At 48.5% G+C, this 27,358-nt stretch overlaps 1 protein-coding gene across 1 annotated transcript in view; it reads left to right on the forward strand.

Moving 5' to 3' along the window:
- Positions 1-23,095, forward strand: part of CAGE1 (cancer antigen 1) — a 1,013,025-nt gene extending 989,930 nt beyond the window's left edge. Inside the window, exon 15 of the mRNA XM_086966850.1 lies at positions 23,021-23,095. Coding sequence (XP_086822976.1) covers positions 23,021-23,095 — 75 coding nt within the window. The remainder of the gene's footprint in view (positions 1-23,020) is intronic.
- Positions 23,096-27,358: the final 4,263 nt, after the last annotated feature.

Below are 27,358 nucleotides of genomic sequence, written 5' to 3' on the forward strand. Positions count from 1 at the left end.
CAGCCCAACTGGGCCGACGTCAGCTGCTGCTTCACAACCCATTCCAGCTGTTCCTAGCCCTTCACTAAGTGCTGGATTAGCGCGTCCATCTTGGGGTTACAGATGATTGTCTTGTGCCCGCATTCTCCACCACTTGTTGCGGGCTGGTAGAAAGGGACGGGAGACTAGGTCTGGATAACAAAACTTTTATTGGTGTTAACACACATTTCCTTCGAGTGGCCAGTCTATAATATGGTAAAGGCAGTTCTGGTGGCTTGTGGGTGGATTCCCGGTCCCTCGACGAGGTCCATCCTCTTCTTCACCGCTCCAGCGCAAGCCTGTCCGGAGGTAGGAAGTGTGGAAAAGAAAACAAAAAAGGGGAACGTGGTGTAAATAAAGTGCTCCATCACACGACGTTGGAGGGGGATAGTGAGGGGTCACACGGTGCACAGCACTACTATCTAAGTGAGGAAAAGTGCTCAGGGAGGGAACACCTGGAAACAGGGACCCCGCTTTTCAAGTATCAAGTCTCTCTCTTTTACCCACCAAGCCAGCAAAACGCTTGCGTACCTGCGAGAGCCACGCTCCTGCTGGAGCTTGGCTGGGCGAAGCATGGGACCATTGACCTCCTGGCTCCCTGTCGTCTCGTGACCTTGCTGCCTCCACTCCTTCAATCGACACTGTTCGGTTTGCTCCTCTCCCGCCTCCGTCTGCTTCCTCGACTCCTCCGGTGATGCCACATACGGATGTCCGCCTTCCTCCTCTCTTTGTGGGCCAGTCCTCCTCGTCATCATCACTGGGTCGTGGCTTCCTAACCAACCTTCCCAGTTGAAGGGACAGTGAACATTTTCCTCCTCTGCGCCGTAGGCTCGTATATCCGGGCACTTCCACGCCCCCTGCTGTTGAGACAAAAGAGGGGAAATTGAGGTTGTCACATCCTCCCAGTACTCTGGTTGTTCAATCCCCTGCATGGCCGGACCCCCCTGTTACAGGCTCAAATATAATTCCTGATAGTGATACCCCATGCTAGGTGTGCTCGCTTCCTATTTTTTTTTTTTGCTGATTTGTATAGTGCAAACTCGATCTGAAGGTATTGGAGCGCTTTACATGAGCACCGGTTACATTACACAATGTATATCTATCTCCTGGTCACGCATGCACACTGGCACATGGGGGATCTTTAATGGTTTCTTTGCCGGCAGTGGTTATAACATGAGGAGGTCTTGTGCATTTGATATTGGTCTCCGTGATTTCTGCCATGGATCTTGTCTGGTTATTGGTAGAGAAGAGGAGAAGCACGTTCCTCTTGAACCTTAGGTGAGCTAGAGGACATGGTATATGGATAAATCAATCCCATACTATGAGCCATTAATTTCAATGTAGCTCATGACAATAGATGACTTATACTAATTATAGTACTGTTATTCTATCTTTGTTTTTGTCTGTGTTTTTGTCTATGCTGTCTGATGACTTACGTACCTGGACATCCCCTGTACATATAGGAGGACAACCAGGAATTGAACAGGTGATATCTGTATCAACTTCATTGTATTTTCTTTCTAAGCAGTAGCAAAATATATAGGTCCTGATGAAGCGGTTGATACCTTGTGGATCTATAAACATCCGCAGAAACATGTCGACCAATACATCTGGTCGGTAGTTATTTGCTAAACCTACTGACTTTTTTGCACTGAATTGTTTTTAACATTGGAAGTGGACGGCACCAGAATAAAGTTGTTTGCGTTCACTCTCCAATTTTAATAGAGCACTTATTCTTTTTCACATTTTTTTCTTGCACTGCTTTCAGTTACTAACATCAGTCCTTTTTGCCCCACAAATTGAAGCATCAGCTACTCCCATTTACAACAACTGAGGTGGCAACAACAAAGTTTCTCCACTTTGGGAAGTGGTTCAAATGATGAATAGGGCGGCAAAGGAAGAGTAACTGATGGATATCTTCCCAAACAGTGTGATATCCTGTTGTATGCTCTACTAATACATCTCTAGTCGACATCCAGTCATGTTTGACACATAGACTCTTTGTAGACCCACAGTTACTCTTTTTGTATTTTGTATTTTTAGAGAAGAACCTGCTCAAAAGGATGTCCTTCATTCCTCCACCGACTATAACCACTGTAGTAATGGATGCTTTTAATCTTTGGTCTGCTCATATGACCGAACTGGAGAACAGGGGCCTTGGATTTCCAGAGGAGCAGGTGCTTGACATCAACCTGCTATAACTGAGAGCAATCTGGCTGGCACTAAAGGCCTTTCTACCTTCCATTTGCAGAGATTCTGTTCAGATCGTGACAGACAATACAACAGCGATACGGTACATCAGCAAACAGTGAGAAGTAGGGTCTCAATTCCTCTGTTACAAAGCACTGGGGCTATGATCTTTGGTGCAACTGCAAGGAATTTGGCTGACTGCCAATCACTTGGTTGGGTCCCTGAATTTCGGGGCCGACAATCTGAACTGGCATCTTGCCGCCCCATGATTGGTGTCATTCAGAGGTGGTACAGGACATCTTTTATCCTTGGGGAGCACATGAAGTGGATTTTTTCGCCATGTTGGTAAATGCTCATGCTTTCAGTTCGGTGCACTACAGTTTCTATTTAGGGGAGCCTTGGGGTGAAGCCTTTCGGTTGCAGTGGGATTTTCCAATTCAGTATGTGTTTCCTTTATGCCATTGATTCCTCAAGTCCTGAAGAAAGTCAGCCAAAACCATGCCATGCTTATCACTGTGCATTGTCTGAGAACAATTGTAGAATGCCTTTCCCTGTGCCTACTCTCCATTTACCTCTCAGAGTGGACTTCCTCTCTTAGTTGGAAGTAAAGTCCAGCATTGCATTCTCCAGAGCCCCTACCTTCATGCTTGAAGACTGAGCGATGTCACCTGACCACTTTTCAGCTGCCACTGGAGCTGGTGAATATTATTCTATCTACAAGTCGCTGTTCCACAAAAGCAGTCAATTCTGGAAGACAGGAAAGGTTTCTCACTTGGTGTGCAGATAACAATGTGGATCCTTTACAGACCTGCCTATCTGACATCCTCCATGTCACTCTCTCCCTTGCCCAGAAGGGTTGTGCGAAGGATACCTGGAGCCCTTGTCGACTTTTCTCTGTTACACACCAGCCTTCCCTCTTCAAATCTCCCATTGTGTTGAGATTCTGAAAAGGGCCGATGAATTTATATCCACCAACATCCTTTGTCATGACTCAATGAAATCTAATTCTTGTTTTGACAATTTGGATGGGAGGGGTCTCAGTTTGAGTCTCTTCACAGATGCCAGTTAAGGCTATTAACTTTGAAGACTGTGTTCTAGGTTGCAATCATGTCTGTGTGACGGGTCAGTGAGTTGCAAGCAGTGAGCATCCACCCCTCTTTTAAAACCTTTCTTTGACAAGCTGGTTTTTCTAATGTAGTCTGCCTTCCTGCCTAAGCTGGTGACTGCTTTTCACTCTGGGCAGTCCATTATCCGCCCCTCTTTTTACCCCCACCATATCCTACAAAGGAAGAAGAGAGGCTGCACCAGTTTGATCCCATATATTTTAAATCTAGCGTTCCCAAGTATTTCTTTACTTAAAGAAACGTATCTCCTTGCTACTGTATTGCTGCTGTATAATCCAGAAATAATATGTCCTCAACTATTGCTTACTCTGAACGGACCACTGTGTCTGAAAAGCTTAGGGATGCTGTTTCTGTTACTTGGTTTTTGCCATCATCACTCTTGGAGAGTCCTCCGACAGCCACAACAGCAATTATCCATTCCTTCAATTACAATTCCATTGATGGGCTTTCGACCTTCTTAGGTAGGCCCACAATTTGCAGATTCATCCTCCAAGACCTCCCTTGTGAGTCTTCAGCTCTGCCTTCTAGAATTGCAGTCTGTTCTTCAGGTCTTCAATTTCAACTTTAAACTGCTTTCAGTAGACTCAAGTCGGTGCCGCAGTGTTGATCTTTAACTCTAGGCCTTTGTGTGATTTATTTATTGCTGCAAGAATTACAAAGAATTGCATCAAGCTTTGTTACATTCACTTTGTAGGATTTACATGAATCCCAAAACACTCTGTGAGTTTGCCTAAACCCCAAAACTAAGAATTGTATTGCGAGAGCGAGCCCTTTGTGGTATTCGAGTGGAGCAAAAAATACCCTATAACTCCCAGGATGGCTGCTGCTGTTTGTTACCCCAGGAGTTCGAAAAAGAAGCGGTTCTTCCTTGACAAGGTGCAAGAATGTTTTCCCAAATACCTATCCTGTCTAGACGTGCTGATGTCATAGGGCTCAATGAGGATGAAAGATTAGAGGTCTCCAGGGAGATATTTGTTAGAAATATATTTATTCATTAGAAGTACAATGCTGTTTTCATAACGTTTAGAAAATGTTAGCAAACTTATGGTGATCCTATAGTTGTTACGCTCTGATAGGCCACTCATAAACACAAAGAAGGAGGGAGAGGTATATCCATCTCACTATTCCATCTTCCAGAGAAAAATACACATAAAACCAAGTGGTATAGTGAGAAAGATCTTTTAATCTGTTGTATACTGAAAAATGTATGTGGATGAGATCCCTCTTTTTAGAAAAAAAGTTGTCACTGAAATTTTTGTGCCATGATTTTGCCTTTTCTTTAACATAACATTTAAACTGGATGGGCTCAACCACAAAGTGGGAGCTCTGACGATCCGAAATTGTTTCTAAACCAGACCAATAAATTAAAATTGTTCAACCAATTTAATTTTTATTCCTGGTTGCTATGACAAGATTAAAACTGCATATTCGGTGGTGATAGGACTGTTTTTGGATAGGTCTCTAACAAGTCCTCACGGTGCTTTTGGATCTTTCTGCTGGCTCCCCTGGTTTTTGTTGTTAGCGAAACTGGGAGTAAAGGCTAAAGCCATTGCTGCATTGTAATGTGACACATTGGTCAGACACATAGTATGCTCAGCTTGAGGGGTTCAGTTTAGATATGTGCTTCTGTGTTTAGAAATGTTCAGTTTAGAGTTTTTTCTGGTTAGAAAATGGGATTTGGTGGTATATAAAATCAAATCAGTTTCTGACTTGTGTATGTTTGGCTTCCTTCTATGTCACTGCCCAAAATCCTAAATATAAAACGTCTACAAATATCAGCATACCTTAACAGTATCATTCTATCCATACTGCATTCCGGTACATTCTTCCCACACACCAACAAAGACACACCTCTTTAAAGAATACTACAGCACAATGCAGTAGCATTGTGCTCCCAGAACCCAGCTACTTCTCAGTTCTCATTAACCTTATGTTTGCTTTTGACACGGTACAACATTTTGTTGCCTTTTGACTAGGTTTGCACTGAGCAAATACCAAATACATTTGCACATATAAGTCATGTTAGGCTTCTTTTGCATAGCTTGTTAGATATATTTTTTAAATGTAATACAGAGTTCATGTCATTTAGTAAGTTTACTGTCTAAGAAGTGCTTGCCAACTCAACACTTAGGCCCCCATTAGGATGGCTGGCGGACTTTTCCCGCCCGCCATCCCCTTGCAAAACGGGACCGCCCACCATAGGAGCGGCGGTCCCGCCTTGGCAATTAGGATGCGCCCGCCACACTGGCGGGCGCATCCTGTATTTTTACCATTGCTGCGGGCGGTGCTGAAAGCGCCGCCCGCCGCAATGGTAAAAATGCACGTTGTGCATTTCAAAGCACAACATGGCAGTTGGGCAATGGGTAATGGGCCCCCGCAGGGATTCTCCGCATGCCTTTCCGTGGCGGCAATCCATTCACATTTGCCCATCATAATATGGCTGAGGGTGTCTGATAGACACCGCCACCATATTATACCTTTTCCGCCCCGGTCGCAAAAGCAGCAGACCGTCTTACCGTTCGCCCCGGTCACCCCGCCATCCTAATATGGCGGGGGGTGTTCAGAGCAAGGATTGCGGGCGGATCGCCCCCGCCAGGCCGGCGGTGGCTACCGCCAGCCTGGCGGGGGATCCGACCGCCATCCTAATGGGCCCCTTACTGTCCACTGTTTTGAACACCAAAAATTGACTGGGCACTTCACAATAGAAAAGAATCAATTAGAGTTATCCACAGCCCGATATTGTTTTACATTCACAGTAGTATTTGTGATACTGTATGCTTTGATAGATGAAGCACCAGACAACTTTAACAAGGTCAGACTTTGTGTAAAAAACCTGGGGACACAAGCTAAATTGAATCTGGTTGAGCTTCTCTAATGTTTGGCTATTCTTGAAACATCTAAGCTTCTCATAAATTAGGCCATAGATTTAATCATACTGCATATGGCACACTATAAATGTGTCGAGTCACTAATGCATTTTTGTGCATGTAAAGTAGTACTCACAATTGCAATTTACTACGGTCTGAAGGAAAATTCTGATTTTCCACAGCAGGAGTGCCACCAACACACAGCAGCAACGAACTAGAACTTCAGCAGTAGAATAAGAATTTTCACATGCAGCCATTTTCCTCATTTTTGTTGCGAATAAACCAAGTTCTCTTCTTTGAGCAAGAACTTCCATATGAATTCCTTCTGCGATCTTTCTCCAGTTGACTTCCAACATGGAGTGAATTCCACTGCTGTTCTCAACATTTTCTGTAATCATAAAAATAAAGTTTAAGGGTGGGGAAACAATTGGGGATGGATAATATTAGCCTGCATGTCTTTAATAAAATCATGATTTTCTGTCCACCTTTGCTGTGGAAAATCTGAATTTTATGGCAAGGCATGGAGGCCAATATTATGCATGTTCAAAACCTTGCCCTAACTTTCAACACAGCACACTCTACTGGTTTAAAATAAAACCTTTTAAACACAGAATCTGTTGCTCAATCTGCTGAAGCAAGATCCCTCCTAGACTTCCTCCTACCAAAAATGGTGTTGAAGCCAGGGCACTTCTTGCTGAGTGTGCCCTAAATCTTAATCTCATAACCTCCTTTTCCCACCTCGCCAGAGTGGGACATGAAACAGGCTTATGAGGATACCTGAAAGAAATCAATAACTGAGAATCATCCTGTCCTCACAAACTTTGAGTTCTCTTCTCATGCTCCTTCAAGCACCTCTTGCACACAACTTCTCATTTTCTTCCAAATTGGGGTAGAAAACTGTTCTCTTAATTCTTCTTCTAATGTAAAAACACACACCTTCTGGAACATAACTCACATAAGACACCTCCAAAGCCCTTAAGGCTGACAATCATCTGAAAGAAATCAAAACAAAATAGCATAGCTAATTTTAAAGATAACTCCCTAAAGGACAAGAATGCGTTCTCTCTCCAACTAGATACCTCCTTCAAAACTAAATCAACATCCCAAAGAGACAAATACTTTGGGCCTGGAAGCACCTTCAACTGCACTCTCCTTATCAACCTCTTCACCAAATTATTTTGCTCTACTGTAAATCCATCCATTAACTCGTAGCCTGATGAAATAGCTGACCTGCTTAAATTCTCTGTACTGTATGAACTCCCTCCTAAAATTATGTTTGTCAAATAGTTGACAACACTCAACACAAAAGCTGAAATGGGATCCCGATCCCTCCTAGAACACCAATATACCAATCTCTTCCATTCCTATCTATAAGCCTTTGTAGGACCCAGTGCCTAGAAACCCTTGATGAGCTCCATAGCCTCTGATGATAAGCCTGGCACCTGCATACTACTGAATTCATCCAACCCATCAAGTGAAGCTGACCCTGTTGTATCAGCCTGTGACATTCCCCTACTGGATTCACCAACAATCTCCCACATCCTGTTAGAAGCACTGGATCATCGATCAGCAAATTCAATACACTCAGACACCATCCTTGAGATGGCCAAAAGGAGCCACCAACACTAGTTCCACCTTTTCTTTCCTCACTTTCATTACCAGCCTCTGTATCATGGAAAATGGAGGAAACACATAATTGCGTGCTGAGAGCCAATGATGCAGAACAAATCTACTGCCTTCGCCTCAGGGTCCGTTTTCCAACTGCAGAATTCTGGAAGCTGAGTATTCAATCTGGTTGCAAACAGATCCATCTTGAATGGACCCAATTTGCTCTCCAATGCCTTGAATACATCCCTGTGCAACATCCAATCGCTAGAATCCCTTAGATTCCTCAAATTCCAGTCTGCCACTGAATTGCTCAAATCTTCAATGTGCTGGGCTTGCACCATGATATTCTGACTAAGACAAAAGTGCCAAGACTTATTTGCAAAATGTGCCAGGGCCTTCGGCCGAGGACCTCCGTTACAACTCACATACCTTACAGTTGACTGTAGGAAAGTGCCCCTTTTTGTCATTGTCACTCCCACTATTTTTTACTGGTACTGATGTTTTTCAACTGATGTGCACTGGGACCCTGCGAAGCAGGCCTAAGTGACAGTGCTTGTTCCATAAGAACAAGCTAAATGGTCTAATTGCAACACAATTGGCACACACTTTAGCACCACTGTAAGTCCCTAGTAAGTGGTACCCCTGGTACCTAGGACATGGCTACTATAGAGGGTACCTAGGGGCTGCAGCATGTATTATGTCACGTCAAGGGACCCCCATACAAATTGCATGCAGCCTGACATTGCAGACTGCATGTCATGGTGCAAACCATGAGTGAAAACACGACATGGCATACTTACTGTGTGCCATTCCAAGGCCACTGCATGTAATATATGTATGTCAACCCTACAGCAGCGCTTGTAGTCCTAAGGCACGGTGCATTATATTACATCTGAGTGTATATCTGCATGATTACTAGATGGTACAAGTGAACAGGGAAGCCATCTTAAGTATATGTACTGGGTACTGGTTAGCAAACACCCTGTCTTAATAAAGTTGTACTGTTGCCTATACAAGATGTATTATAACATGCATCCAGAGGGCACCTTAGAGTTGGCCCCTGAAAAACCTATCACTTTCTAATGTGCTGACTGACTTGTATCGTCCAGTCTGCCACCACAGACAAGTTACTGCAGGTGAGAGCTCACACATTCTGAGGCCAGAAACAATGCCTGCTCCAGAGGAAGGTGTTCACGCCTCCTAAAGCAGGATGGCTAGTGATTTAGCATAACAAGGCCAAGGGCTTCAAAGCCCCAGCTGCCTTTGATACGAGAATCTGGCTTCCCCCAGACCTTGACCAGACACAACCTTGAAGATCTAGGTGTCTAAATTAATATTAAAAATCTGGGTTAGTTTCGTATATTGGAGTTGAATTTCCTTATTGAGTATGTGTCTCATTTATTGACTCTGTGTGTGCAACAGATGCCTAACACTCCTCTCTGAAAAGCCTAAGGCTGCTCGACCACACTACCCCAAATAGAGCACCTTGGGATTGTTAATGGAAGCCCTTGTACAGTAGCAAGGGAAACCTGAACTCTCAGCACAGTGAACCTTATTTATGGTACACTTTATAGAGAGCTAGCTTCCTAAACTGACATGTTGTCCGTTTTTAACAAAAGACAACATTTTTCAGGTTTTTTGACAAACTTATCACAGTAAAATACCATGCCTAAAACTCTAGGTAATTGATATGCATCTCTTTTTCCTGAAAAGACAACTTCCTCTTTGTTGTTAGAGGACCGCATCTCGCTCTTCTTCCGTGCAGACTGGCATCAATTCCTATTACCAAATCGGGAACTTCCCAAAAAATGCCCTCCCATCACAAGCCTCAAAATTTTATATCCACCAATCCAACTCTTGTTTTGTATCCACATTGAACTGAACCGTCTGAGAATACCTTATTCCCAGTCGAAGATGCTGCGCCTTCAGGTGACCTGACCTGACTGTGGTCGGTGGCGGTCGCTCCACCCGCCGCGCGCCTCCCCGTGAGTGTGCCCGGTGCCCCCACCTGCCTGTCCCTGCTCGCTCCCAGTGCTTCTGTCCCTGAGCTTGTTTTCTAGCCTTCTGGTTCCTCCTTGGTTCCTCTTTGTTTTGCCTTGGTTCTCCCTGGGCTTCTTTGTTTTGCCTTGGTTCTGTGCCCCCACCTGCCTGTCCCTGCTCGCTCCCAGTGCCTCTGTCCCTGAGCTTGTTTTCTAGCCTTCTGGTTCCTCCTTGGTTCCTTTTTGTTTTGCCTTGGTTCTCCCTGGGCTTCTCGCCTTCTCCTCGCCCTCCCCGCTCCCTGCCGCTGCTCCCCTGCGGCCCCTGCCCCCCCTGCTGCAGAGTACCCGATCCCCTCCCCGCGCCACCCCGCTCCCACCTCCCAGCTGCTCCTCCCTCCCTCCGGATTACTTAAGTGGCGGCCAGCGCAACGGGGAACTGTGACCTGACCTGACTGTGGTCGGTGACGGTCGCTCCACCCGCCGCGCGCCTCCCTGTGAGTGTGCCCGGTGCCCCCACCTGCCTGTCCCTGCTCGCTCCCAGTGCTTCTGTCCCTGAGCTTGTTTTCTAGCCTTCTGGTTCCTCCTTGGTTCCTCTTTGTTTTGCCTTGGTTCTCCCTGGGCTTCTTTGTTTTGCCTTGGTTCTGTGCCCCCACCTGCCTGTCCCTGCTCGCTCCCAGTGCCTCTGTCCCTGAGCTTGTTTTCTAGCCTTCTGGTTCCTCCTTGGTTCCCCTTTGTTTTGCCTTGATTCTCTCTGGGCTTCTCGCCGTCTCCTCGCCCTCCCCGCTCCCTGCCGCTGCTCCCCTGCGGCCCCCGCCCCCCCTGCTGCCGAGTACCCGATCCCATCCCCGCGCCACCCCTCTCCCGCCTCCCAGCTGCTCCTCCCTCCCACTCCGCCCCCCCACTACGCCATATATGGCGGAGTCCGCACGTACGCGTGGCGTTCACACGCAGCGCGCCTGGACCGTGCCCAGCGCCAGACCCCCTGGCCCCCGCAGATGCCATCCCACCCGCCGGACGTACGACGCCGCCACCCTCAACGCACTCAACACCGGCCGGATCCCGGATTGCCACTGAGTCACCCCAGGACACACCCACGGACCTTTCAACTGCCAATCCTGCAAGTTCACCTGCATCAGGACATGCACCGCACCAGCACCCGCCAAGCCAAGCGCCAACAGCAACCACCTGAAGTGCATCCTGCTCAACACCCGCTCCGTCCACAGACACGCCGTGGAACTATGGAACCTGCTCGACACCACAGCTCCAGACATCGCCTTCCTCACGGAAACCTGGAAGAACGCCTCCTCAGCGCCCGACATCGCTATAGCCATCCCGGACGGCTACAAGATCATCCGGAGGGACCGCGTCAACCAGACCGGAGGAGGCATCGCCATCGTCCACAAGAACATCATCCAGATCACAACCAACTTCGACGTCACCCCCACAGCCGCTGAACATCTCCATTTCCAGATACACACCGACCCCAAGACCACTCTCAGAGGCACCCTCATCTACAGACCCTCAGGACCCCGTACACAATTCAGCGAAGGCATCGCAGACTCCATCAGCCCACACGCCCTCACCTCCGCCCACTACATCCTCCTAGGGGACCTCAACTTCCACCTGGAGAACAACAACGAAAACAACACCACTACCCTACTGGACAACCTCGTCAACCTGGGACTCAAGCAACTGGTGAACACACCCACCCACTACGCCGGACACACACTTGACCCAGTCTTCTCCTCCAGCAAGTACGTCTCCTTCAGCCACGCCACCGGACTCCACTGGACAGACCACAGCTGCGTCCACTTCACCTACAGAAGGACCACAACTCACCACCACCCGCAACAGGCTCCCCGCAGGAGCTGGAACAAGATCACCTCCGACCAACTCACCACATCCCTGAACAAGAACCCTCCCGCCAGATCAACGGACCCCAACCAAGCAGCCGACAACCTCACACAGTGGATCACCAACTGCGCTGACGACCTCGCACCCCTGAAAAACCATCCCAACAGACCCGGAAGCAAGAAAGCCCCCTGGTTCAACGAGGATCTCAAGAACTCCAAGAAAAACTGCCGTACCCTCGAGAAAACCTGGCGAAAAAACCCGACTACAGACAACATGACCGCCCTCAAGCACGCCACCCGCAAACACCACCAGCTGATCCACACCACCAAGAAGTCAGCATTCAAGGATCGGCTAGACAACAACGCACACAACAGCAAGGAACTCTTCAGCATCGTCAAAGAGCTCTCCAACCCCAGCGCCGGAACCAACAACATCACTCCCTCACAAGACCTCTGCGACTCACTCGCCTCGTTCTTCCACAGCAAGATCGCAGACATACACAACAGCTTCAGACCACAGACCACGCACCCAACCACCGAGCCGACACTCCCCACCAGCACTCTCCGCGCCTGGGCCCCGGTCAGCACCGAAGACACGATCCACACGATGAACACCATCCACTCCGGATCGCCAACCGACCCATGCCCCCACCACGTCTTCAACAAAGCCGACTCCATCATCGCACCCCAACTCCGGGACATCATCAACTACTCCTTCGACACCGCCACCTTCCCGGAGAGCTGGAAGCATGCTGAACTTAGCGCCCTCCTGAAGAAACCCTCAGCAGACCCCACCGACCTCAAGAACTACCGCCCCATCTTGCTCCTCCCGTTCCCCGCCAAAGTCATCGAGAAGACCGTCAACAAACAGCTTGCCGCCTTCCTCGAGACAAACGGATCCCTCGACCACTCACGTCAGGCTTCCGAGCCAACCACAGCACCGAAACCGCCTTCATCGCAGCCACTGACGACATCCGAACCCTGCTCGACAACGGGGAAACAGCGGCCCTCATCCTCCTGGACCTCTTCGCAGCGTTCAATACTGTCTGCCACCGCACCCTAGTACAACGCCTTAGCAATGTCTGAATCCAGGACTGGATCACCTCGTTCCTTGCCGGAAGAACCCAGAGAGTCCGCCTCCCCCCGTTCAGATCCGGGGCCACCGAAGTCATCTGCGGCGTACCACAAGGCTCATCACTCAGCCCGACCCTCTTCAATGTCTACATGAGCCCCCTCGCAGCCATCGCACGCCAACACAACCTCAACATCATCTCCTACGCAGACGACACCCAGCTGATCCTCTCCCTCACCACCGACCCAGCCACCGCCAGAACCAACCTACACGAAGGGATGAAAGACGTAGCCGAGTGGATGAAGACCAGCCGTCTGAAGCTGAACTCAGACAAGACGGAAGTCCTCATCTTGGTATCATCACCATCTGCCTGGGACGACTCCTGGTGGCCCCCCGCCCTGGGCAGCGCACCCAAACCAACGGACCACGCACGCAACCTGGGCTTCATCCTAGACTCCTCCCTCTCAATGACCAGACAAGTCAACGCCGTTTCATCATCGTGTTTCAACATCCTCCGCATGCTCCGAAAGATATTCCGATGGATCCCCACCGAAACCAGAAAGACGGTCACCCAGGCACTCGTCACCAGCCGACTGGACTACGGAAACACCCTCTACACCGGAACCACAGCCAAACTGCAGAAAAGACTTCAACGCATCCAGAACGCCTCCGCACGACTCATCCTAGACATCCCCCAACACAGCCACATCTCCGGACACCTGAAAGACCTGCACTGGCTCCCCGTCAGCAAGAGGATCCCGTTCAGACTCCTCATCAACGCACACAAGGCCCTCCACGACCTGGGCCCCAAGTACCTCAACGACCGCCTGACTTTCTACACGCCCACCCGCCAGCTATGGTCGACCAGCCACACCCTCGCCGCCGTCCCACGCATTCGAAGAGCCACCATGGGGGGAAGATCCTTCTCCTTCCTGGCAGCCAAGACATGGAACTCCCTCCCCATCCACCTCCGTCTTACCCAAGACCACCTCTCCTTCAGGAAGCAACTCAAGACCTGGCTGTTCGAGCAGTAACGGACCCCCCCCCCCAAGCGCCTTGAGACCCTCCGGGTGAGTAGCGTGCTATACAAATGTCATGATTGATTGATTGATGTAATGGAGCTGAAAATATTGTCTGAATGTGCTAAACGGGCAGACTCAGCCTGCAACGTTTGTACCTTTGTAGCTGGGGTGGGACTCAGTCCTCCAGCAGCCAGCATCATTGGGAAGCAGAGCCGATCCTCTTCAACGACATTATAGCGCCAGGGAAACTCCCGCAGCGCGGGACGTGCTACACAGGCCGGATCAGCCCGCAACATTTGTACCTTTGTTGCTTGGGTAGGACTCAGTCCCCCAGCAGCCAGCATCCTTGTGAGGCAGAGCCAATCCTCCCCCACAACATTAAAGCACCTGGGAAGCTCCCTCAGCACAGGACGCGCTAAACAGGCAGACTCAGTCTGCAACGTTTGTGCATTTGTTGCTGGGGTGGGACTCAGTCCTCCAGCAGCCAGCATCCTGTGAGGCGCAGCCACTCCTCCCCAACGCCATTAAAGCGCCAGGGAAACTCCCTCGGCACGTTTCGCCCTGAACAGGCAGACTTTGCCCACAATATTTGTACCTTTGTTGCAGGGGTGGGACTTAGTCAGCCCAGCAGCCGGCATCCTTGTGAGGCGGAGCCAATCCTCCCCAACCCCATTAAAGTGACAAGGAAACTTCTGCAGTGCAGGACACACATGGGCGTGCCTGGGCCAAGTGCGGGCCCGTCTGCGCATGTCCGCGGCTGGATGAGGTTGGGCTGGGCCTCCTCTCTTACCCCGTCATTTTGGGATACTGTGCCTTCAAGAGAATCTATCTATGAAACCTAAAACTGTTGGTCAAGGTAAGAGAATGGGGAAAAGGAAGTCTGCCATACTTGTCATTAAAGAGCGTCCACTGGCTGCAACAATTACTAGTTTTTTTACCACAGCAATGGGGGCACTTAATAGTCAAATTGAGTGTGTGGAGGAAAGGCTGGTGGTTACGAAGTAAGCTCTGCAAGCCAGCCCCATGGGTGAAGAACTTGGCATTCCACAACCATCTTGCATGGCAGGCAATGATTAGAATTCCCCCAAAGTTACAGGTCCATGTGTGTTTAAAGGCGATCTAGAGATTGTTTCAAATGATGGACAAAGTACCCAGATTGATACCTCTTGCTTATCACCAAAAGGCTAAAGGTTGTAACAAACCGTTTCTTTGACGAAAGCTGCTAGTAAAAAAGCGACTCTCCCCAGGGGAAACTTTGTGATACCTCCTCAAATTGATCTAGTAAAAAAGGTCCCGAGCGAAGTACCAATGCATACTGATTTTGCAGACATTTTAGAAAAATCTCTAAAAACACTCTTTGACCCAATTTTGGTCATTCTTAATAGTATAGACACTTCATTGAAATTCTAATTGGATCAAGCCTAACCAGTAGATCTGAACCGACCCTGGAATTAAACCAAGGGTCATAACTTCAACCTGTTGCCAGAATTCAGGGCAGGCTAAATCCATTACAAGAGAATGGCCACCAAGATAACAACTTCGCTGCTAATTCCTCTAACATAATTATATTTATTACACAACACTCACTAACATATTGATATATATTTATTTAAGGTTTTTGTAGAGCACGTAGTAACCCGTGAGCATCCCAGCGCTAGGACCTAGTCAGTCAGTAGGGAGCGGTAGCAGAGAAGAAGGAGAGATCAGGGGAAAAGGAGAGTTTTCAGTGCTTTCCTAAAGTGGAGGAGATTTGGTTCTGTTCTCAGTTTCCGGGGAGAGCATTCCAGTGCTTCGCTGTGTTTACAGAAAAGCGGCGTCCTCCAGACCGGGCTTTTTTCACTCTGTTAACTGTGATGAAGTTCTCATGGTTCGACCGGAGAGACCTGGCAGCTTTGTAAGGAGTGATGACATTTTTAAGGATGGGGGGACCTTTGTTATGAAGGAGTTTATGTGCCAGGCAGAGGGTTTTGAAGACCACCCTTTTTCTGACTGGAAGCCAGTGAAGTTGTTTCAGGGCCGGCTTTGCTGATGTTCTGGCCGGGGTGTTGGTAAGGAGTCGCGCCCCGGCATTCTGGATTCTCTGTAAGGTGTTGAAAGTGGCTTCAGGGGCTCCCAGGTAGATAGCATTGCTGTAGTCCAGCCTGGACAAAATAAGGCCTTGGATCAGCAGTCTCTGGGAAGTGGGAGGGAGCAGGGGAAGCACCTTTCTACAGGCCCTAAGGAGTCCAAAGCAGATACCTGCCGTTTTTTTTGCCTGGATTCTGAAGGTCAGATCTTTCTCCAGCCATATTCCCAGGCTCTTGAACTCATTTTTGGGGGCAGGGGGTTCACCTAGACAGGCGGGCCAGATGTTGGATGGCAAGGAGGGCCCTTTTTGTCCAAGAAGCAGGATTTCGGTCTTGGACCCGTTAAGTTTCAGTGCTGAGTTGTTCATCCAACCATGGATTTCAGTAAGGCAGCTGTGGAGGTTGGAGGGTTCTTGGTTATGGTGGGAGAGGGTCACCACCAGCTGGGTGTCATCAGCATAATTGATAATCATCACTCCAAACGGGGTGACCACCCCTTCCAGCGGGGACATGTAAACGTTGAATAACGTAGGGCTTAGTGACGAGCCCTGCGGTACTCCACAGCGGAGGGGGACCGCAGGGGAGTGGCTGTCATTCTCCCAGACTTGAAAGGATCGGCAATTGAGGAATGAGGCGAGCCACTTCAGGGCCGTGCCCTTCACTCCAATGTCTCTCAGATGCTGGATTAGAACCTGGTGGTTGACAGTGTCGAAGGCCGCACTGAGGTCCAGGAGGATCACTGCCACTGATCCCCCTGTGTCTAGAATGCATCTGGCCTTCTCCACTGCCGCCAGGAGGGCGGTGTCAGTGCCCTGACCTGGGCGGAAGCCCGTCTGAAAGCTCTTAAGCAGGTTGTTTGATTCTAAAAATAGAGATAGCTTTTTGTTCACTAATTTCTCCGTGATTTTGCTATTTCCTGGGAGGAGGGAAATTGGCCTATAGTTGGCTAAGTCCTGTGGGTCCAATGAGGGTTTTTTAGGAGACATTTGACAACAGCTGCTTTCCAGCTAGGAGGGACTTCTCCCTGCAGTAAAGAGGCGTTAATGAGGGCAGTAAGCGGAGGGGCAACGGTGGGGGCCACTTTCTTGAGGAAGCGCATGGGGACTGGGTCGCTGGGAGAGCCACTTTTGATTGTGGCAAACATCGCAGCTACCTCTTCTGTGGTTACCGGCCCGAAGGTGTCAAGGAAGGGTGCAGGAGTGTCAGGGGGCGGCTAAGGCAGGAGGGAGGACTATGGCTGTCACCGCCTGTGAAACCGATGTCGATAGGAGGTAGGGAAGAGAGGATTTTTTGGATTTTCTCATCGAAGAATGTTGCCAATTTGATACATTTATCATCCGCGGAGTTAGAGTCCAGGCATTTCGCAGGGGGATCTGGGACATGGAGAAGTTCTTTTAGAATGGTGAAGGTTTCCCTAGCGGAGCAGGATGACTTTTTAATTCTTTCCTCATAAAATGAGCTCTTGGTGTTACGAAGTGCAAGTTGTAGGTTCTTATGGATGTCCGGAACGCGTCTTTCTTATCTGCTGACTTGTCCTTCCTCCATGCGCGTTCCGTCCTCTTGCACACAATACACAAGAATACTTTGCAAGAATCAGGTAAGTAGCACAAATATACACTGGTTTCCTACGGGAGACCGAACCATATATTAAGAAAGTGGAATGCGAACTGCAAAGGAGAATGGGACATGGACCAGAAGACCGAGAGGAGCTGGGAATATAAGGAAATACCCAAGGTAAGTATCCAGGAACCTACGGAGGCTGTGTGCAGAGTGGAAACACAGCATTGTGCCCCAAGGGAAGTCAACAGAAAAGTTGCAGTTTTAAAGAAGAAGGACCCTTCCCAGAGGACCCTGGAGAAACCATTTGGAAGACAGAAGGTTGAAGAGGCATCCCACCTGTGGATGCCCAGGTACCCAGGTTACCTGCACCAGGGAAGGGGTGAAGTGACGTCGGAACGTGCCGTAGACAGCAATGGGAGACTTCAAAGAAGATGCCTCTGGAGAAGACTGTGAAGGAGTCCGGTGGAATCCAAAGGTGGATTCTGGAAGTGAAGAACTTGCAATCAGAGGGGACAAAGTCTATGCCACTCTGAGGTGATCAGAAGGCCCGGAAGCGTAATGCCCACCAATGTTGAGTGGTTCTGAGGAGTCGACTGTGACCTTGTTCCTGAATCTGTGAGGACCAAGAGCCGCACACGGGCGGTCCCATGTCAGGTGTTGGTGTCTAGGTGGTCAGTGTCTGACGGGAGCACCAACAAGCCGTGGTAGTTGCAACTGGCATGGAAGACAAGAAGGAGCAAACGTTGCGACCAGCAGGGGCCAAAGGACTCACCAACAGCAGGGGAGTCAGAGCAGGCCCCAAGCAAGCAGGGGAGCCCACTGAAGCAAGAGAAGACCCTCAGGTGGATCCACAGGCCGAAGGCAGTTGCAAGAGGATGTTGAGCAGCTCACCAAAGATAGTGGCCCACAGTGCAGAGGCTGCAGTGAGGATGCTGATCTTTGAGAGGAGAGGTGCTGGAGGCTGGAGATTCTTGTAGCCTGTAGATCTCTGGAGTGTAGAGCCAACAAGCCTTGGCAACAGCAAGTTGACGCGGTGCACAGGGGTTTGGTCCCAGCTGCCCCTACGAGATATACTGTCCTTAAAATGACTGAGAAGACAGGTCATGCCTATCGGGAGCAGTAGAACTACTACCTGTGTTACTGGGCCTCTGGAAGTCGTTATGGCGACAGGAACAGCAGACCGGTCAGCTTCGTTGCAATGCCTACAGATGCAGGGGAGGGACTCCTTTACGATGCCCACAGGTCTGTTGAAGAACCTGGATGAAGTACAGACACAGGTGACAAAGAAGACTTGAAGAACAGTGAGACCAGGAGCAGCTGGAGTCTTCCTTGGTGTAGTCTTGGTACCAGTCGAAGTCTAACAAAGTCCAAGTGTCCGGACGATTGAAGAGCGACGTAGTTTCAGGGCTGAGTCTTGTCCTACGATGAATCTGAGGACCCACCCACAAGGGAGCCCTTAAGTACCCTAAGGAAAGGGGTGGAACAACTCAGGGGTTCCACCCAGAGGGGCTGGACAGAGCAAAGGATACTCCCATGTCTTTTGTCCAGTATCACGCCAGAGCGGGAATCAAGGGTTCCTGAACTGGTTCAAACTGGAGTATGCAAGGAGGGCACCAAATGTGCCCTTCAAAGCATTCTTGGGGCGCTGTCAAGCACCCCCACCCCAGCCTGTTGGACTTGGCCCTCTTGGCAGGGGCCTCCCTGAACTTTTTGCCTTCCTCCAATATTCTCTCTGACCTGTTTTTGTTGGTTTAATGACTCTGGGCACTTTACCACTGCTGACCAGTGCTAAAGTGCATATGCTCTCCCTACTATAAAGTGTACCTGTAATTGATTTCCATGATTGGCTCATTGGATTTATTGTCAGTCCCCAGTAAAGTGCACCAGGAGTGCCAGGGCTTGTAAATTCCAATACTACTAGTGGGCCTGCAGCGCTGGTTGCGCCACCCACAGAAGCAGCCTTTTACAATGTGTCTAGAGTCTGCCATTGCAGAACCTGCGTGCAGTCTGGTACTGTCATGCTGACTGCGCAAGTACACCTACTTGCCAGTCCCTAAACCTTCCCTTAACTTCATATTAGTCACCCCTATGGAAGGCCCAAGGGCAGGGTGCATTGTAAGCATAAGGTAGGACAAGCCCTGATGTGTGTGGCATGTCCTAATAGTGAATTACACCCATTTGCGTTTTTCACTATTGTAAGGCTACCTGCTCTCCATAGGCCAGAATGGGCTGCTGGAATTATTACACTCTATAATCCCGGCAGACTCAGGGAGCATGGTAGAAAGTCAAGTTTAGTATGCCTGAACTCAGAATAATAAAATACTTCTTTTAGTAAAGTTTATTTTAATATCCTGTGTTTGCAAATGCTACTTTTAGAAAGTTAGCATTTGCTTGCCTAACCATTTCAGCCCACCTCTGCCAGGTTGTGTATCTGCTGTCTTGGTTGTGTGAGTGACAGGGCTGGGGATGGCAGGTGGTGAATGGAGGGATTACACCAGAGTGGGTGGTGGGAGTGCACCTTGACTCTGAATAGGGCTGTGCTCTGCCACCACAATGCTGGCTCCACCTCCCGGGAAGCGACTGATGACTCTGCCCGACACCTAGCCAGGAAGAGGGAGGACTGTCAACAGAGTGCTCCTGACTGTACTTGTCATCTCAATGCTGGCTCCACCTCCTGCGGAGCGTCTGCTGTCTCTGCCCCACTCACTGAAAGGAGAAGGCAGAGTCTGCACAACAAAGTGCTCCAGTGCTGAAAAGGACTATGCAAAGGACGCCCTGGCCTGAAAAGACAAAAGAAACTGACTATAAATATAGGAGCCCTGCTCCTAACAAATCAGATCCAGTTTTATCACAACAAACCTCTGCCCAACTAGAAGGACCAAGAAGAAGCTGAGGGACTGGCCTGCAGTTTGCCTTGCTGAGGAAGGAGAGGAGAAGATCAAAAAGACTTTGCATTGCTGTGCTCTAAACTATCTCCAAGGGCTTGTCTGAGCTTGCCCCCTGAAGTGAACCCCAGGACCAGTGGGTTCTTTGTGCCTTGGCTCGTCTGCAAACTGAGCCGTGTGTTTCCTCCCGCCAAAGATGAGACTGTACCCCCTCGCCCCCTCCTAGAGCTGTGACACTCAGGAGCTGGCCCACCCTTCTGCCCGTTGAGAGCTGCTCTGCCAGAGCTGTTCTCTGTCCCTCGGGTCAGGTCGCCTGCTCCTCTGTCACCTCGCTTGTTACTGGAGTGCTTGGAGGGCTCCCTCGCCCCTCCCGTCGGAATCCTGGTCAAACGAGCGCACTCCGAAAGCCTGGACGGCCGCCCGTGCGCTGCATCGCACCCCGCCTCCCCGCTGTGTCCTCTGACCTCTTTAAGAGGCCATGCCGCACCGCCAAGGGACTCGCCCCCGTACCATCCGTATCGGGGCTCCCGTGTCGCACCCCGCCTGCTGGAAACCACCCACCATTGAAGGACCCCAAGGTACGCTGTACCCCGAAGCGCACAACCAGCCCACGACTCGCCTGATCAACAAGTGGACGTTGCGCACTTAACAGGTAAGATCCTTAACGACCTGATCAACCCGGGCTCGGGCCCCCAACGTTCTGATTTCCCCGTTCTCTGCTGTGCATCCTCACCTGTTCTATTCCGTGCCTGCTTGCCCGCCCAGTACGCCGCATACCGTGAGGCGCGCAGGTGACAGCAGGACTTGTCTGTCCTGCCCCGAACGAAGCGCACAGCTGTAGTGAACATTGCCCCGGTGTCCCGCCAACACACCCCTAAGTGTGTAGAACTATCGTGAAGATACGTTGAACAACTTGAAAGCAACATAACCCATATTTGAATTCTAAAGAACGCTCGCCGTTACCCTTACATCTTGTGGCCTCATTCCTAAAAAGTTATATAAGATCTTGTGATAATTTGCCTACATATCTATAATTTTACATAAAGTCTACGTATTTTTATAAAAATACCGCCTGGTGTCCATTTGTGGGGGAATCAATGTATTTATTGTGTGTGATTACAAATGGTTAACTGACAGCGCTCCTGAGATTAGCCTTGACTGCTCGCGCCACGCAACCTAAAGGGTGAGCAGGGGTTATTCTTAAGGGGTAATTCCCTTGCCCTGACTTAGAGGAGAGGGTCCCTGCTTGTCACAAGTACATACCTGTGCCAACCAGAGACCCCAATTCTAACACAGCCCAATACACTAAGTCCTGTCTGGAAGATGGCCACACCTCCCTGTGACAGGAAACCTATTGTTCTACCTTCCCCTGCTCGAGCTTGGCTTAGCAGCAGGATGGCAGAATCATGCCTGTGGTTGACAGAAGCACTAGTTTGCTTGCAGGCCCTGTAAGGCTGTTACCAGGAGTACAAGAGGGTTCCCTAAGGACCCCCCAAGTACATGGGACCATACTCCCAACACTGTAATCGGTGTTAGGGTGTGATTCGAACATATTTGATACCAAACATGACCGGGTTCGGTGCAACCACTATATAGTTAGATGCACACCACATGACTCTGTTTTTCAAGGAAGAAGCACACCTGTTTAAGGCCAACTTCTGGAGCATCATTTCCTCAAACTGAAACAGTGAAGTGGCATTCACTGTGGCAAAGTCTGCCTATGGGTCTAAAAGGATCATGGCCTATGATATTTGTTGGTTTCCTCTAGCTGTAATTTAGCAAAAAGGATAATAGTGACTACTTCAGTAGTACTACGTGGCCTAAAGACAACCTGGGCAGTTTTGGGATGCAAGGAAGCTGTAGTTTATGTAGAACCGTTTTATTAAGTAGGATGCAACGGCCCCTGGTCTGTGTGCCTCCACACCAACTGCCTACAAGCTCCTGCTTCTCCGAAATTCCACATTCAGGATTCTGGAAGTTGCTAAGAGATGGCATCACATCACTGGAAAAGCACAGAGATACAACAGGCAGGATCTATGTTAATCTTTTCTCTGCCAAAAGGCTTACCCCTACTCCACTAGGTTTTTGAGCTAGGGGAACTGGCATATTAGATTTAAGCTTGCATTGTTAGTTACATCAACTGAGTGCTTCCTACGCAAGGTACGTGTAAAAGGCTGCCCTTGTTGGAGGAAGAGTGGTTTTATTCTAATTGGTAAGGCATGGCTCAAGGGGGAGCCAGTCTATATAATTGTTTTGTTAAACATATCAACACTTCTGGATGTACTGCACAAATGAAGTTCAGTACATAGAAGGTGTTGGCTGACTCGGTCTGAGACGGGCATCCGGATGGAAAGAGTGAGTAGTTCAATGACTAAATCTGGATGGGTTTGTCTACCCAAAAATGAAGCTATGTGTGCACACGAGTATTGAGCGGGGATGTGGTAGTAGCTATAAGGTGGTAGTTAAGGCTAACTGCAAGTTGCATTTGTTAAACAGTTTGCAGCATTAGAGGCCAAAGGATTTGTTGAATTAATTATGACCTTTCCAATTTCACAATTAAGCTTTTGCAGATTGTGAGTTGGCTTTCAAAAACTAACCTAGCCTCATGATTATACAAATATCTCCATTCCCGTTTAAATTTCTGGTTAAGGAAGAGGGCTGCTTCAAATGTCATGTTATAGCATTGCTCAACTAAAAATCATATAACTGTGGGTAGAAAACTAATGACCATCATTTGCTTGAGTAATTTTTAAAGCAAACCGTTCATGTTTTCCAGGTTCAGACTGATGAATGTCAAGTTGATAATCCTACTCAAGATGCCAGCAAAGTCACAGAGTCACATGAAATTTAACCCAGCACAGCTACCAATGACGCTATTGATAACGTATTTATGAAACTATGTTTAATCATTTTGTTGTGTAAAGCAAATTTAAAATAAACTTTTCTTGAATCTTTATATGTGTGTTTTATTATTTTGTTAGGGCTTCAAATTAGAAGATGTGGTCCAATGGTCAGAGCTGCTGATTTTTTAACTGGGGAACAAGGTTTGAATCCTGGTGAAGACGCAACATCCTAAGATTGTGAGCAAATCAGTTAATCTCCTTGTGCCTAAAAAAGGGAACCTGACCTTGTGTAATGTAATCAGGTACTCGTGTAAGGTGCTGTAATGCCCTCGGGCAAGGTTTGCACTATATATACATTTAAAAAAATCTAGATCAGAACAAATTTTCTCAAATATTTACCCCCTCTAGACTGAATAAGTTTCCTTATACCCATCTAGAAATTCTCATTTCTTTTTCCTGAGTATACTTTTCTGCTTTACGCATATACAGGACCCATGCAATGATATAGTGAGAAACACAATAAGAAAATACGTATCTATTGTAAATATCTGTTGTAAAGTAACACCAGAGTGTGCTTTGAGATACTTTTGTCAGTGGCTGAAGTGAGGCTCAGAGACTATGCATCTACCATCTTTGATTTCCACAGTGAAAGAATATTAGAATTAGAATTCAAGGCAAATAGTAGTTTGATCCAGCGGACACCCACCGTAAATGAGAAGCTGCAAGTACTCAGAAATTCACGCCTGGAGAGCCATGTAGGCCAAACCAATAGCTCTGCATTTAGTGTGCAGCTTACATTTGTGCATTGAGATCAGAGGGCCCCACTGTCAGATTGTCCTTTGCAAAATGCATGAAGTTTTGCACACAATTATGTTTTTTCCACCAGATGCCAGTGTAATTTGGGTGGCATTTGATAGACTTACATTGGGTAGGGATTAAAGCAGGCTAGCTGCCATACTCTGAACATTTTATTACATTCTGAAGCTCAAATATGGAATAATCCAACCTCAAGGAATACATTGCCAAAAAAGAAGACCTGATGCCAGCTGTATCTAAAAAAAGTGGAAATGTTTTTCCAGAAAGTGGCTTCCGAACTGTTGTTGAAGCCCTAACGCTCTTGTATCTGAATGGTGATAACGCCCTGCTCCATGGCCTCCAATAATGCACACTGACACCCTGTAAGAGTTCCATGCAAGGGTCTTCAGCTTGTTTAAACGTTCAAATAACGTAGATATTATAGCATGAGCGTCCTTCGGTATCTTCCACCTTCTATTCCAATTAGCAGGCGCTTTCCTTAGGTTCAAGTGTCTGTGACTTTATTTCAGGTACTTTGTGTTTCACTATCTCCAAGGCCAATTCCATATAAGTCACCCTCGCAAAGAACTTTCTTCGGTCTACTTTAAAAAGACCCACATCAAGTGCAGCTTTGTCTGACGTCATTGTGAGTGCCTCTCATAATTCCTAAATAGTCAGGATGATATGATCAAGCTTAACACATTGGATGCCTTCTTGTTAGCTCCGTTAGAAATAGCAGTGCTTTCTGCACGGTCCTTTGCTTCTTGTGTTCCAGCTTGGTCCACCTCTGGCTGATAAGGATGTGGTTTGCCTATCTATAGTTTGCCCATGTTGCTAGTGGACCAGGATACCCAGCGGAGAGTATTGTCTGATGGCCTCTGTAGTACGTCTGGTTTTGCAACTTTGTAGTCTTGGTCTCTTTTATATATCCACTCACTAGTTGCTTTGTGGAGCTTCTGCTCCGGTGTCCCAACTTAGGGCATGGCAAAGTAGTGGAGTTTGGTGGTTCCCTATAGTGCCATGCAGTAGGCTAGAGCATAGTGTATGGAGCACAGGAGCTTTCATTATCTCACTTTGATGAAACCCAGGCTGACAAAACCCCATTTTCGGGGATTGGCAAAACGAGGGAAACCAATTGCCACGAATCCAGAAGATTTTTGTGTCGCAATGTTTACCCCTATTTGGGTTTGAATTCTGGATTGGGTATATAAAAAAATGTTAAAACCTCTTACAATTTCTACTATGATAGGAATTGTAAGAATATTTGTTTCAGTGAAAGGGGAGGAAATAAAAGGAATATAGAAAGTACTGATCACAGTAGCCTTTCTTTCTATGTCTACCATGAGATAAAAAAGAAGATGAGGAAAGACAGGAACAGAAGAAGGCAGCCACAGAAGTTGAACAGAATAAACAACAAAGCCAGTACATGAACAGGCATTTACAATGTAATGGCCTCGGCATTGTTAACCTCATAGCTGCTATTACACATTCCTCCCCAGTGCTGCGCTGTCCATTAGAACTAGTGCTGAATGGACGTTCAATGGTCGTGCGCAGCACTGGGGAGGTAGCGCTGCTGACGACCATTGGCCGTCAGCAGCACTTAAGGGGTTAAAGTTAGAGCTATTGGCATTGCTCATGACATTATTTTTATTTATGTTTTTGTTTTTAAGACAAATAAATAAATGGCATTGTCATTTACAATGCCAATAGCTTCATTTCTCACAAATGCGAGACCTATTGCATTTCCATGCAAGTTCAAGTTCAAGAATTTATATAGCGCACTACTCACCCAGAGGGTCTCAAGGAGCTTGGGGATGGGGTTCATTATTTATCGAATAGCCAGGTTTTAAGTTCTTTTCTGAAGGAGATTTGGTTCTGTGTAAGGCGGAGGTGGGTGGGGAGTGAGTTCCAGGTCTTGGCAGCCAAGTAGGAGAAGGATCTACCTCCCATGGTGGATCTTTGGATGCGCGGAATTGCGGCGAGGCCTTGATCGGAGGATCTTAATTGGCGGGTGGGTGTGTAGAAGGATAGTCGAGTGTTGAGGCATTCGGGCCCTAGCTTGTAGAGGGCCTTGTGTGCGTGGGTGAGGAGACGGAATGTTATTCTCTTGTTGACGGGGAGCCAGTGGAGGTCTTTCAGGTGGCCGGTAACGTGATTTTGGCGAGGGATGTCCAAAATGAGTCTCGCTGATGCGTTTTGGAAACGTTGGAGTTTTTTCAGTAATTTGGCTGTAATTCCGGCGTAGAGGGTGTTTCCGTAGTCCAGTCGACTCGTGACTAGTGCGTGGGTGACAGTTTTTCTTGTCTCGGAGGGGATCCAACTGAAGATTTTTTTGAGCATACGAAGTACGTTGAAGCAGGAGGATGAGACGGCGTTGACTTGTCTGGTCATCGAGAGTGAGGAATCTAGGATGAAGCCCAGGTTGCGTGCGTGATCTGTGGGTGTGGGTGCTGTGCCCAGAGCCGAAGGCCACCATGAGTCGTCCCAGGCAGAGGGGGATGATCCTAGGATGAGCACCTCCGTTTTGTCTGAGTTAAGTTTTAGGCGGCTGGTTTTCATCCATTCGGCAACTTCTTTCATACCTTCGTGAAGATTGGTTTTGGCGGAGTTAGGGTCTTTGGTGAGGGAAAGGATCAGCTGGGTGTCGTCAGCGTAGGAGATGATGTTTAGGTTGTGTTGCCGCGCGATGGATGCGAGTGGACTCATGTAAACGTTGAAGAGGGTGGGACTGAGTGATGATCCTTGTGGTACACCGCAAATGACTTCGGTAGCCTCTGATTTGAATGGGGGAAGTCGTACTCTCTGGGTTCTTCCGGCGAGGAAGGAGACGATCCAGTTCAACGCTTTTCCTTGTATTCCGATATTGTTGAGGCGTTGTATGAGGGTGCTATGACAGACTGTGTCGAAGGCGGCGGAGAGGTCGAGTAGAATGAGGGCCACTGTTTCTCCGTTGTCCAGTAGTGTTCGGATGTCGTCTGTGGCTGCGATGAGAGCGGTTTCGGTGCTGTGTTTGGCTCGAAAGCCGTTCTGTGAGGGATCGAGGGAGTTGTTGGCTTCGAGGAAGGTGGCGAGCCACACACACAAGGCCACCCACACACACATACAGAGCCACCCACACAGAGTCATTCACATAGAGCCACCCACACACACACACCCAGAGCCACCCACACATTGAGCCACCTACAAAAAAGCTACCCACAGAGCCCCCCACACACACAGAGAGCCCCCCCCCACACAAAGAGAGAGCCCCACACACACACACAGAGCCACACACACACAGAGACCCACACACACACACACAGAGACCCACACACACACACACACACACACACACAGACCCATAAACACACACACACAGAGCCACACACACAGAGCCACACACACACACACAGAGCCCCACACACACAGAGCCACACACACACAGAGCCACACACACAGAGCCACACACACACAGAGCCCCCACACACACACAGAGC

Source organism: Lissotriton vulgaris, chromosome 4_1, assembly GCF_964263255.1.
Source record: "Lissotriton vulgaris chromosome 4_1, aLisVul1.2, whole genome shotgun sequence".
NCBI lineage: Eukaryota > Metazoa > Chordata > Amphibia > Caudata > Salamandridae > Lissotriton > Lissotriton vulgaris.